The following is a 12,956-nucleotide window of genomic DNA, read 5'->3' as shown; positions in this document are numbered from 1 at the left end:
ACTTCCATAGTGATACTGCCTCGGAAACCCAAGGAGGGGTCGCTATGAGTCGGGGCCGACTCGACGGCACATAACAACAACAACAACAGGCACAGAGGAGCTTATGTGGGAGCCAGTGGAAGGAATTCTAGGTATAGGGTATGCATGAGCATAGGCACTGCAGTGTGTAGGTATTGCGGAGAGCAGGGAATGAGGGGCTTTAGGGTGCATGTGGGTGGGTGGGCACAGAGCAAGTTCTGGCTGCTAGAAAATGCTTCATTAGGCTCCCATTGTGTAGGGCCGAGGGTTCCACATCCATTTAGTCTGCAGCCAATTTGCAAGTGTTCACGTGAATGCCCCCTCCTGACCTTGGAATGTAAATGCCCAATGCACTTGAACGCAGGTGGAGAGGAGCATTGTGGATGAGAACACCCCTGTACAGCAGCAGGGCAGGAGCTACCTGCTCAGGAAGAGACTGCAGCAGGCTGTGACCCGTTGGTCTTCGCATCCCAGAAGTGAGTGTGGTACCATCACCATTCCCCGGGTGGTCAGGGGCACCAGTTCTACTGCCTTCTGCCCCATGTGGGCCAGATATCTGACTTGTGACGGCAGAGAGAGCCCATGTAAGCTACACTTTTCTAGGAAGTCCCTGAGGAGAAGGGGTGAGTTTAGGACCCATCTGTATTCTGAAGAAAGCTTCCGTTGGGGATACCATTTAACAGAGTTTTTTGTAACAAATGAAACTCTTTTTTATTGAATTCTAACTGCCCAAGTCAATAAAACAAATTTTAAAAATATTCCTTTTAATTAGTTCCTGTTGTTGTTGTTATTTGCCATCGACTCATAGCGACCCCTCCTTGGGTTTCCGAGGCAGTATCACTACGGAAGTAGGAATGCCCAACCTTCCTCCCGAGGAGTAGCTGGTGGGTTTGAACCGCCAGCCTTCTGGTTAGCAGTCAAGTGCCTTAGGCACTATGCTACCAGAGTTCCTAGAAGGAGCGAAAAGAAAAGTATTTCATAAGATTCATTTTGTTGTTGTTGTCATTCTAGGTGTGTTAAGAATCATCTTTTTAGAATCATCTTTAAATCTTTTACCACTTTTCAACTGAGTCTAAGTTTTCTTTCTTTTTGTTAATGTTATTGTTTGTCATCTTAAAAAGAGATATTCTTACTGTTAGGCCTAATCTCCCCCTCAATCCCTCCCTAACTCCCTGCCATTTTCCTCACCATTCTGTGTGAGGAAGCAGGCTGAGAGAGAGGTTAAGTAATTTTGCCAAGGTCACATAGCTAGTAGGTTGTGATGCTGGTGTTTGGCACTCCAGGCTACCTGATTCAGGAAAGCCATACTCTTTGCCTCTGCTCAAATCTTCCACCATGATTTTGGTTAGTTTCAGAGAGAATCACAAAGATCCAGAGCTCCATGGAGCCCCATTCCAGCACCTTGGTACACAGTCACTGCAGCCCCTTTGTTAACAGGTAAGCAGCAGGCATGGTGATCTTGGTGTGGTTGCCACTCATATCACACTTCTCTACTGATTACTCATGGTAAGCCCCTTGCTTCTCTGGAAACAATCAACTATCCCATTGGCACATGAGGAAGCCACATTGAAGAAGATACAAAGCTAAAATGATGAGAAAGGCATGATGGCAATTGTGCTGTCAGGGAGTTCTGTCTCCTTTAGAGAACCAAGTTCAGGATCAATTTTAGAACAGAAACATGCTTCAGTGTTGTCTCAGTTATTTCTTGCCACATAATGGTGCATAACAGATAACAATAAAGCACAGTGGCTGAATACGGAAGTTATTTATTTTGTTCATGATTCTGTGGGTTGATTATTCAGGCTGTGCTCAACTGGAAGGTTCTTCTCGATTTGGCTGGGCACCCTCATTTGTCTGTGATTAGCTGCTACTTGGCTGGGCAGCTTTGCTTCTGGAGATTGGCTGACTGTTGTCTGAGGAGTCTTGACTCTGCTGCACAGTCTCTACTCTACCAGCAGCCTGCTCTAGATTTGTTTGCCTACAGTGGCAGAGTTCCAAGAGAGACTGAAGCACAAGGGCCTCTTCAGATCTAGGGTCAGAAGTGGTCCATTGCCACTTGTACCACACCCTATTGTTCAAAGAAAATTATAGGGCAGCCCAGATCCAAGGGCTGGGAAAATGGACTCTACTTCTTTAAAGGAGGAGTAGCAAATTCACATTGTAAAGTACATGGATTAGGGAGAAGAATTGTGACTATTTTTGCAATCAAAATAACTTATTTGCTTAAATCTGATCAAAACCACATGTGCCTAAATCTTTCTGGACCTGGAACCATGGGCCTTTTGAAGCTTTGGGGATACATTTTTGTATTGGTTTGTTAAGGACTGTGACAATATATTGTTCCTCCAGGGTTCAGCCTAGGGTTTTGTCATACCTGATGTCAAATATACAGCAGGGGCCTTAACTGAGTGTCATAAAGTTTACTTCACAATGATTTTTCCTGCCATAAAAAACTTGTTTTTTTCCCTTGTAAATGCATTTTTTTTTCTTACCATATAAACACTATAAACCAGTCAAGTTCTTCCAACTCATGGTGTCCCCTGCGTGTCAGAGTGGAACAGTGCTCCGTAGGGTTTTCAGTGGTTGATTTTTCAGCAGTAGATTGCTAGACCTGTCTTCCAAGATTCCTCTGGGTGATTTTGGGCCAACAGCCTTTTGGGTAGCAGCTGAGCATGTTTGTACCACCCAAGGACTCCATAAATAATTTATCTTTACTCTAATAAAATTTTTGAACAATGTAAATATGGAAGAAAGTAAAAATCACCCGTGGTACCAGAATCCACTTTAAGAATCATTCAGGACTTGACTGTTACTAGCACCCAGGAGCACAGAGGCAGATTCATAGGGTGGTGAGGAAGTGGACTGTGGTATGGGGGGCCTCTGGGTTCAGTGCCACCTCACCCCTAACCTGTGGCTTTGCAATCTTAACTTCTCTAGGCCTCAGTTTCCTCAAAAATGTGTATGACAACTCCTCCATAGTTTTGGGGCTAATGATGACATGAAAAGTTAGCTATTACCGGCCCCACTGAGGGCCTGCATATGGTAGGCTTCTCTTAAATAGAAGTGCCACCATTGTTAACTGTTTTCTTCCTTCTCTTACCATTGGCAGCACTCTTCCCACTGAGGTCCCCGAGGAACTTCAGGAGAGTCGTCAATTCAGCTCTGGATCTGCGTTCTCTGTGGCAGCAGAAAACTCACGAGCAGCCATTCCTTTGGAAAAGGGTCTTCGGCAAAGAAAAGAAAAGGTAAGACAAGAGGTCCGGCAGGACACTCCCCAAAGAGGTTCTACACAGCAGCTGAAATAAGCAGAGTTCTCCAGGGGGCAAGGCTTCCTGGGATGGAAAATCTGAGCTAACCCACCTCCAGCAGCTGGCCAGCCAATTCTCCTCTGAGGGCTGGCAACATCCTGGAGGGTCACAATCATGATCTCACAGTCTGATTAGTTCAATGGTCTTATAAGTAGTGCCAGTGGCCTTTCTGAGTCCTTCATTTTGGAGCTATGTGGATTGGGTGGGGGAGTTTTGGTGTGGGGCTTAAATCTTGGTTTCCCCACTTAAGAGCTGTGGGATCTTGAAAAATTCATTTAACTTCTCTGAGCCTCTGTTTTCACACTTGCTTTGCCTCGCAAAGCTGCTGCTATAAGAAATAAATCAGATCATGTATAGGAAAGTATTTTGTGCTCCAAAGCACAGGCTGATTAGATGATGATATCTGAGGTACAGCCAGTCACATACCATGTTCTGGGTCATCACTTGGCATATTGTACACAAACTTTCTGAAACCAAGCCCCTTGGTGGGGAGAAGGTCAAGGGTAAATAGGACATTGTTTTACTCTCATACCTCCAATGTTCAATGCATTGCAGATTTCCAGGGTTAAATTTGCTGATTTTTTTTTTTTTAATGTTCAGACTGAGATTTATTGAATTTGATTAAAATATACTTTGCAATTCAGGCCAATAGATATTATTGAGTGGCCTCACTGAGGCAGGCACTGTGATAAGCACTGTGTAGGATGTAAGATAGCAGAACCCACCCCTCAGGAAGCTCACAACCATGCAGTGTGAGGCAGTGGCCACAGGGATACCTGTGTAAGATGTAAGAGAGTGGACAAGCAGGGTGGAAGGTACTTGGAAAAGGCCTTTTGAATAGAAGGACATGAAGGAGCAAATACAGGACAGACAGAATGGCTAGTTTGGAGGGAGAGAGTATCTCTTCTGGTTGGCTAATAGAATATGATTGGGGGAGTTGAGGTTGGAGAGTACCGGAGCCAACCCAAGTCTTGAAGGCCAGGCTGATAAGATCCATACTCCTTGAAGGCAGGTTGGGCTTGTCTGAGGGGCCAGCTTGCTCAGTCTGTGCTGGGGGTGAGGTCAGGGTCTACTCTGGGTGCACCCTCAGGCCTGAAGGACCAGCCAGAAACAGCCACTTGGGGGGATTAGAAAAAAGCACTCCCAGGTACCCTGGGCAACTAGAAGTTCCATCTAATTCTATCACTTGCTGATTGTACAACACTGATGAGTTTCTTAATCACTTGGAGATTCTGTTTTCTCACCTGTAAAATGAGTCGAGAATATGCTCCTTACAGAAAGATGGTTGGGTATAAGTAACAATGGGTATGAAAATATTTCCTGAGTCAAAAATGTGAAACAAATATGAAGCGTTGTGAAATTGAGAACAGCTGCCCATGCACACCATTCATTCAATATCCAGAGCTAAAAAAAAAAAACAAAAAGTTTTATCTAATCCAAACCAAAATTCTTTTGTTTATCAAAAGTTTTTTCTTACATATGATATATATTTGTATTGTGTAATGTTGTTTATAGGAGTTCTGGTGGCATAGAGCCTAAGGCATCTGACTGCTAAGCAGAAGGCTGGCGGTTCAAACCCTCCAGCCACTCCTTGAAAGGAAGATTGGGCAATATTCTTCCATAGGGATACCGCCTTGGAAATCCAAGGAGGCGTGGCTATGAGTCAGAATCAACTCTATGGCAGTGAGTTTGGCTTTTAAAATATGATTTATAATTGTTTTACACCAAAAAACTATGTAACTATATGTGAATTATGAAACTTATAATGAAGTGGGCACAAGTTTTCATAACTTATAATAAAGTGGACACCTTGTGCCCAAAGTAAGAACTAGAACTTCACCAATACTACTAACCCAACCTATGAGGCTTCATATTCATGACTCTAAGCTGAGCTATAGCCTCATTCAGTTAAGTCCTATATCAATGAAATCTGTTTCCTGCTGGTCCCAGAGGAGGGAATGCTAGAGGAGTAAGCTCATAAGGGTAGCCCAGTCCCAAAGCAGAGACCCAGGCCCACAGAGCCTGTATTCTCTGTCCTAAATGACTCTGCTGTGTTCCCTCAGTTTTCCAGGCCTGAATTCATCCGTCTGGCTAGAGAGGCCCCGGTGACCTTGCATCTGCCTGGATCAATTTTGGTAACTATTGGATTAGATTGGGTAGAGCTGGAGGGAGGGTTCAGGCATCTGGCTACAGGCCTAGAAGGCTGACAGAGCTCTGACTGTGACTTCAGACTGGCATAGGGAGGGAATGCTCTGCTCTTGGCCTGGGGGGCATGTACTCTCTCCTCCAGATCCCACCGGAGTGGTCTGATTACATGACTCCTGGTTCACCTCCATCACTTCCCTCTTCTTTAAGAATGAGGAATTATCCAGCTTCTGGCTAAATCTTGCTTATCCTTCCAGACTCAGCTCAGTCTTCACCTCCTTGGTCAGGAGATGTTTGCTAAGCATCTTGTATGTGCCAGATGCCATCCTATGCTCTGTATCTATGACATGAACAAAACAAAGTCCTTTTCATGTGAAGCTTATATGCTAGCAGGGAAGGACCAAAAATAAACAAATATGCAAAGATAAAATTATGCCAGGTAGTAATATGAGCTATAGAGATGAGGAATGGTTAATGTGGGAAGGAAGGAGTGTGTTCTGTTAGAGATGGAGGCCAGGGGAAGACTGCTAACAGGAGGTGCTATCTGAGCACAGACTGTAATGAAGAGAAGAGTGAGCCATGTGTGGAGAATATCCAAGTAGAGGAAGCAGGAAGAGCAAATGTCTGAGTTAGGACTCAGAAACTAGTGGTCGTGGGATGATGGGAAGAAGGAGATAGGTGGGACCTGGGGCACCACGGAGAAGAAGAACTAGCAGCCAAGACCTCATCCCAGAGAAGTGGAGAGGTGTGAGAGGCAGGACCATGCAAGAGCTCCACTGTCCTGGACTTCACTTATAAAACATAGATAAAAAAAAAAAAAAGAAAAAAAAAAAAAGACTATTAAGAATTTCAAGATGGTGACCACAGGACATTACCCCCTAACTGTAGGGCCCTATGTGATTGTGCTGGTAGCCTGGCCTCCTATTAGCATAGGATTTCTCAACTCAGACTGCTCATACGAATCACCTGCACAGATTTGCCCTAGACCTATCAGATCATCAGATCATCTTCTGGTGGTGGTTCCCCACTGCAGCAGGAATGGGAACTGGGAGGCTCAGAGTGTGCCCCTATAATCACCTGCTCCCATTATGGTTGGGGAAACACCTTTCTATGGTGTCCTCAGATCTACACTGACCTCAGGAGCATGGAGACTGCCCTTGGATGCCAGAAAGGTCAGGAGTGGCTACGGGTCTTGATTATATTAAAGCTCATTTGCCAGTGTCCATCCATTGCTGTTGTTTAGTGAGGACTTACCCTGGAGGTCTGGGAGGATTGAGTGGAGGGCAATGGGGGCTGTCGGGGAGATGAGTCTGGTAGCAATGTGAGGAGCGGGACAAGACAGAAGGTAGGCTGTAAGTTCTAGTAAGTGTCTTTGGATGTGGCCCTGCTGACCGATTTTCTAGATCCAAGTAATTCCTGTCTGTCAGTTGTTCGCCCAACTGTCAGTTTGTTATATTATGGTAGCTTGCATATTGTTACGATGCTGGGTGCTATGCCACTGCTATATCAAATACCATTAGGGTCACCCATGGTGGACAGGTTTCAGGGGACCTTCCAGACTAAGATGGACTGGGAAGAAAGGCCTGGTGATCTACTTCTGAAAATTAGTCAGTGAAACTCTATGGATCACAGACTGTTGTCTGAGACTTTCATTCACTTACTTTGGAAACATCATTAAGAAAGACTGATCACTGGGGAAGAATGTTGTGTTTGGTAAAGTGGAGGGCCAGTGAAAGTAAGGAAAGCCTTACTGGATTGACAGAACACAACAGACTCAAACATACAACAACGTTAAAGATGGTGCAGTACCAGGCAATGCTTTGTTCTGTTGTATATGGGCTTGCCATGAGTCAGAGCTGACTTGACAACAACTAATAATAATAATGACAAGTAATCCTTTTGGCTCCAACCCTTTCTCATCTGTGCCTGCCAAAATTCTCTTGCAATTTAGAATTCACTAACCTGTGCTCTGCAGAGGTGGAGGACAGTATTAGGTTGACCAACACCCCAGAGGTGGTAGGAGCCACTGATAAGGACCTTGGGCAGGCTTTCATGGAGCTCAGCCTGAGGCCAGTGATATTTCTGCAGAGGGAAAGATACCAGTTAGAGCTGGTTCCAAGCCTTACTGGAACCTGTGAAACCTGGCAGACAGTGGGGATTTGAGGCCAGGCTTTGCCTCTTACTAACTGAGCAACCATGGGCAAGTCCTTGTCATTTCTGAGTCTCAGTTTCTCAACTCCTGAATGGGAAAAATAAGCACACTTTTCTCTTGCATACAGCAAGTGCTCAAAATCTCATGGTTATTGTTATAATTGAGACTGTTATTATTATTTCAGACCAAGAAAGGGAAATGCTATTTGGCTCTCAGGGACCTCCGTGTGGTCCTGCTGAGTGGGCAGTGTTTGGAGGTGAAGTGTGACATTGAGTCAACAGCAGGTGCTATCTTTAATACCATCATGTCCTTTGCCAACCTTGGGGAGCTCACCTACTTTGGCTTGGCTTACCTGAAAGGTAAGTGTCTCTTGGGCAGTCTGCATGTGAAATGGTTGCCTCTGGTAACCCAGGTGTCTGAGTAATTGTGTTCTATTTTCTCTGGAAAAGCTGATTTAGGTTAAGATGCCTTACTTTGCACACTTGAACATTAGTTAGCATGGTGAAGGCATCAAGTGCTCATGTGTAAGGCGTTGTTGTTGTTATGTGCCGTCGAGTTGGATCCAACTCATAGCAACCCCTCCTTGGGTTTCTGAGGCAGTATCACATGGAAGTAGATTGCCCCATCTTCCTTCCGAGGAGTGGCTGGTGCGTTTGAACCACCAGCCTTCTGGTTAGCAGTCAAGTGCCTTAGGCACTATGCTACCAGAGCTGTATGTAAGGCATTAGGTAAGTACAAAAGGTTATAATAAAATACTGGGTGTGGGATGTTGTACTTACTGGCTCTGGTTGACCAATCCCAGTGCATTGAAGACAGGGAAGCAAATACTAAGAATGTTTTCATCTAATCACATAGGATTAATGAGAAATCTTTCACCACTACCCTTCACCTAAGAACTCATTCTGAAGATTCTGAGGGAAAGCATTTCTATACCTTCTTCCCATCTTGGCCCTTCCTTCAAGGGACTCCTTATTCCCATCTAGAGGCCTTGGGTAGTACAAACATTTACATACATGGCTGCTATATGGAAAGTTGGCTGTTGGGGTCCACCCAGAGGCTCCTAGGAAGAAGGGCCTGGTGGTCTACTTCTGAAAAATCAATCATTGAAAATTCATCCTTAGCTTGCATTCTGTGTTGCTGGGTACTGTTCTCTGCTGCTGTGCTGCAGCTGATCCCCTGGAGCCTGTCCTCTAGGCCTTCTACATCCCTTTACTTCCTCCCTGCCCCTCTGCTGTTGCCCAGTTAGTTCACTGCTACTCCATGGATCTCATGAAACAAATGATGAGTTTGATGCTTCCTGGGTGACATACTTGAACAAGCCAAATATCAATACCTGGGAATTACATAAAGGGATGAAAATGTTTATTGGCTGTGATCTGGTTCTCTATGCTGATTTGCAGGCATCCAAATGGTTAAACAAACTTTCTAGTGTTGTTAAAGCCAAAGCAGGACTTCATAATGAAATTGAACACTATGTTATCCAGGAACTTGGAACAATTCTGTATAAATTGAGAATCTCTACCCCAGAGGAACTGGGCCTTGGCAAAGTATAAACTCCTGTGGATGAGCTTCCCAAGGATTTATTGGTATTGCTACATGATTGTAAATCCAACCCACTGCCACCAAGTCTATTCTGACTCACAGCAATCCCCATTGGGTTTCCCAGGCTGTAAATATTTACAGAAGTAGATTGCCTTATCTTTCTCCTGCAGAAAGAACCACTGCCTTTCTAGTCAGCATATAAATGCCTTACCCACTATGCCACTAGAGCTCCTTTGATCATAAATAAACTAAACCAAACCAAATTCACTGCCATGGAGTCTATTTCAACTCATAGCAACCTCTCCTTGGGTTTCCAAGGCAGTATCACTATGGAAGTAGATTGCCCAACCTTCCTTCCGAGGAGTGGCTGGTGGATTTGAACTGCCAGCCTTCTGGTTAGCAGTCAAATGCCTTAGGCACTACGCCACCTGATAACATGATACCTTATTTGAACAAGTTCTCCTTTATTGAGTATCAAACCATGTAATGGTAACTTTGACCTTAATAAAAGGGAAATGACTTTGAACTGGAAAAAAATCCTATAGAGCACAATTCTACTCTGACACACATTCAGTCACTATGAGTTGGATTGACTCAACAGTATCTGGTATTCTCATCTCCCTCAAATACTCCTTGGCTACTCCTGCAGCTCTTTAACTGCTATGTGGAGTCATAGTGAAGAGGCTGAATTAGGAGCAGATACGTCTTCAGTTTAAATCCTGGCTCTACCAGCCACCTTTCTTACGTATTGTAATCTTATCATCCTCCATACTCCCATCCCTAATTGGAGATCATAATGTGAATCTCAGGAGCTTGTGTGTTATCATTTGATGTGCCTTGTGGTGGCAGGAAGAGAATGTCCTTATCTCCCTGTAGGCTTTATCAGACTACCAGAAGACTCCTCCAAATAAAGATAACAACATAATGAACTTTGGTGTGTTCAACTGAATATTTGCACAATCTTTTGTAAAGTGTGAATAAAGGATCTTTAGAAAATACTGTGCTTTTGTTGGTCAGTAGCAGGCAATCTAAGTAAAACAGCATGCTTTCTCTGTGCATACAACCTTACGGCTTGTCCACTACCTGCCTCCTTCCAACCAGGGGCCACTCTGAAACTCTTCCCATGCAGACATTCTAGAGTTGCTTAGCTGAGAACCACCAGGGAAAAATAACTGAAAAATGAGCACATCTGAGGTTTGTGTATAAACTAACCTGGGAAGGATTTACAAAGTCTAACAGGAATTTCCCATCTCTTGAGGGAGAAATGCCCTTAAGGAAGGGTGAGCCTGGGGGGTAGTGTGGGGATCAGATCCATCAACAATGTCTGCAGGGCAGAGCAGGCAGAGGTTTGAGCACTGTGCAGTCATTCCTATTAAAACCATTCTAGTGGACCCTCCATTCCCACCATCCCCGCATGTACATGCCTTTGGGAGGAAAAACTGGCTCCCTAATTAAAAGCTCTGCCTTCAAAAACTCAAGATCACTCCCCTACTCAAGTGGAACAGAGTAGGGCCTATGAAAACTTGCAGTGGTCTGATGGAATGGCCCGGGGGGCCCAGGACAGGATTGGAAGGGCTTGACTTTGACTTGAAGAGAGCAGAGGGGTGGAGGTGGTACATTCAGTGTCTAGGGCCAATTCAGGCTCTCTCCCAAGATGCCTGAGAGGAAACAATAGGAGCTAAAGGTCTGAGCATCTGTTAGTGGAGTTCTTAAGCTGGAAAAATTCAGGTTGAAGGGTAAATGCAACTCTACTTACGTCCCAGATTGGGGAGGCCTAAAGATGTTCTGATTGATGTAGAAAAAGTGTGATACTTGGCAGGAACATAGTAAATATGCCTTCCTTTGATTTTTTTTTTTTTCCTTCTTATTTTACCTCTGCAAGATGATAGCTGGAAGGCAGATAGTAAGTGAAATCTTCTCTAAACTAAATAATCATATCTTCTCCTCTCAGTGCCCAGTTTCTCCTCCTTGACCTTCACCTCTTTTTCTCTCCCACTGGTTCTCTCACAAACCAGCAAAAGTCCAGGGGGTACCAGTTCCCAAAACACTTGCTTCCCATTCTCCCCTGCACAGAAGATGACTTATGTCTAACCCTCTGATTCTGGGCTCAGGGGCAGCATCTGTCTGATTGCTTCTCCCTCCCCAAACTCATGATTTCCATTTCAGGTGAAGAGTTCTTTTTCCTGGACAATGAAACCAGACTGTGCACGGTAGCCCCTGAAGGCTGGAGCAAGCACTCCCAGAGGAAAACTTCTGCAAGTGATTTCACCCTCTTTCTGAGGATCAAGTTCTTCATTAGCCACTTTGGGCTGCTCCAGTGAGTTCCACAAACTTGATTGTTTGTGTCTTAGGATTGATAAATGTCTGGGCTGACATCTGAGTCCCTGGATGGTACAAAAAGTTAATGTGCTTGCTATTAACAGAAAGGTTGGAGGTTCAAGTCTACCCAGAGACACCTCAGAAGAAAGGCCTGGTTATTTACTTCAGAAAAGCCAGCCATTGAAAACCTTACAGAGCACAGTTTTACCCTGACACACATGGGGTAGCCTTGAGACAGAATTGACTTAATAGTAGTTGATAGGCTGACATCAGGGATGATGATTATGGAGATAACTATAAGTTACTTATAAATTACAATTTTCTATTGTGGTTGATCTTCTGTTGACTGGATTCCCATATGACAAAACAAGAGGAAAAAACCCCAGTGTTTCAGAGTACAAAAACGGCATTGGGTACCATCTTCTGACCTCCTCTAACTTCATGAAGTGGGGAGAGAATCACCAACAATAGGCATTAGCCCAAGACTTATTCTTATGAGGCAGACATCAGACATGCCACCACCCTCCAAACTTTTTACCAATTCTGACACCAACTGTCCCTCCCATGGCACTCTCTACTTCTCTGCTAGGTTCAATAATTCACTGCAATGGCCATACAAAACTCACAGACAATACTCACAATTATGGGGTTTATTAGGGAAGTAACAGTTCATAATTCATGTTTAGAAATGCTCAGGATATAATTCTTCAATCAGAACAGGCTCCCCTCAGCCATGACTGTAGGCATGCCTCTCTTTGGCCCTTGACTTCTCAGCCTGGCCTCTGCCCTAGTCAAGCAAGTTTTACAAAGCCTTTTTGTAGCTCTGCTGATAGGTGCACCCCACTCTGCCAGCAAACCTCCTGCCCGAAGGCACTCACTTTCTCTCCCTGTGGACAGGCAAGCCCACTGCCTTGTCTCCTGCTGGTCTCTTTGTTCTGCTGCCTCTGTTGCCGGTGTCTTTCTGTCATCTCTCTGCTGGTCTCAGTACAGGAATCTCAGGTCCAAGGATGCACTCCACTCCTGGCTCTTTCTGTCTTGATGGTAATGTGATCCCGCTTTTTCACCTCTGGGATGACTCATTTTAAGACTAGCAAGATGGCAAAACTGACTAATCCTCACATTCGGATTTCATACATCTTATTTGCACAGTATCACCCCCAAAATATGATCTTGAATATATCCCTCCTGAATTTAGAGATCATCTAAAGAACAGATTTGATGCATTGAACACCAATGACTGAAAATCAGAAGAACTATGGGATGACATCAAGAAGAAAACAAGAGGTCACTAAAAAGATAAGAAAAGAAAAAAAGATTAAAACAAAATCCTAGCCAATAGACTGCAACAACATATCAAGAAAATCATTCATCATGACCAAGTCGGGTTCATATCAGGTATGCAGGGATGGTTCAACATTAGAAAAACAATCAACGTCATCCACCACGTAAATAAAATAAAGGAGAAGAACCAC

General features: G+C 44.3%; 1 protein-coding gene across 1 annotated transcript in view; it reads left to right on the top strand.

The window, feature by feature from the left end:
- The window catches only part of FRMPD2 (FERM and PDZ domain containing 2), a 221,629-nt gene that overhangs the window by 41,652 nt on the left and 167,021 nt on the right, over positions 1–12,956 (top strand). Inside the window, exons 6-11 of the mRNA XM_007938683.2 lie at positions 383–503; positions 1,368–1,455; positions 3,128–3,263; positions 5,390–5,461; positions 7,808–7,982; positions 11,332–11,482. Coding sequence (XP_007936874.2) covers positions 383–503; positions 1,368–1,455; positions 3,128–3,263; positions 5,390–5,461; positions 7,808–7,982; positions 11,332–11,482 — 743 coding nt within the window. The remainder of the gene's footprint in view (positions 1–382; positions 504–1,367; positions 1,456–3,127; positions 3,264–5,389; positions 5,462–7,807; positions 7,983–11,331; positions 11,483–12,956) is intronic.

This window comes from Orycteropus afer, unplaced genomic scaffold (genome assembly GCF_000298275.1).
Source record: "Orycteropus afer afer isolate SDZICR_OR568_19922 unplaced genomic scaffold, OryAfe1.0 scaffold00052, whole genome shotgun sequence".
In the NCBI taxonomy this organism is placed as follows: domain Eukaryota; kingdom Metazoa; phylum Chordata; class Mammalia; order Tubulidentata; family Orycteropodidae; genus Orycteropus; species Orycteropus afer.
The sequence above is the reverse complement of the archived record's forward strand: the minus strand, read 5'-3'. Positions and strand labels throughout refer to the sequence as shown.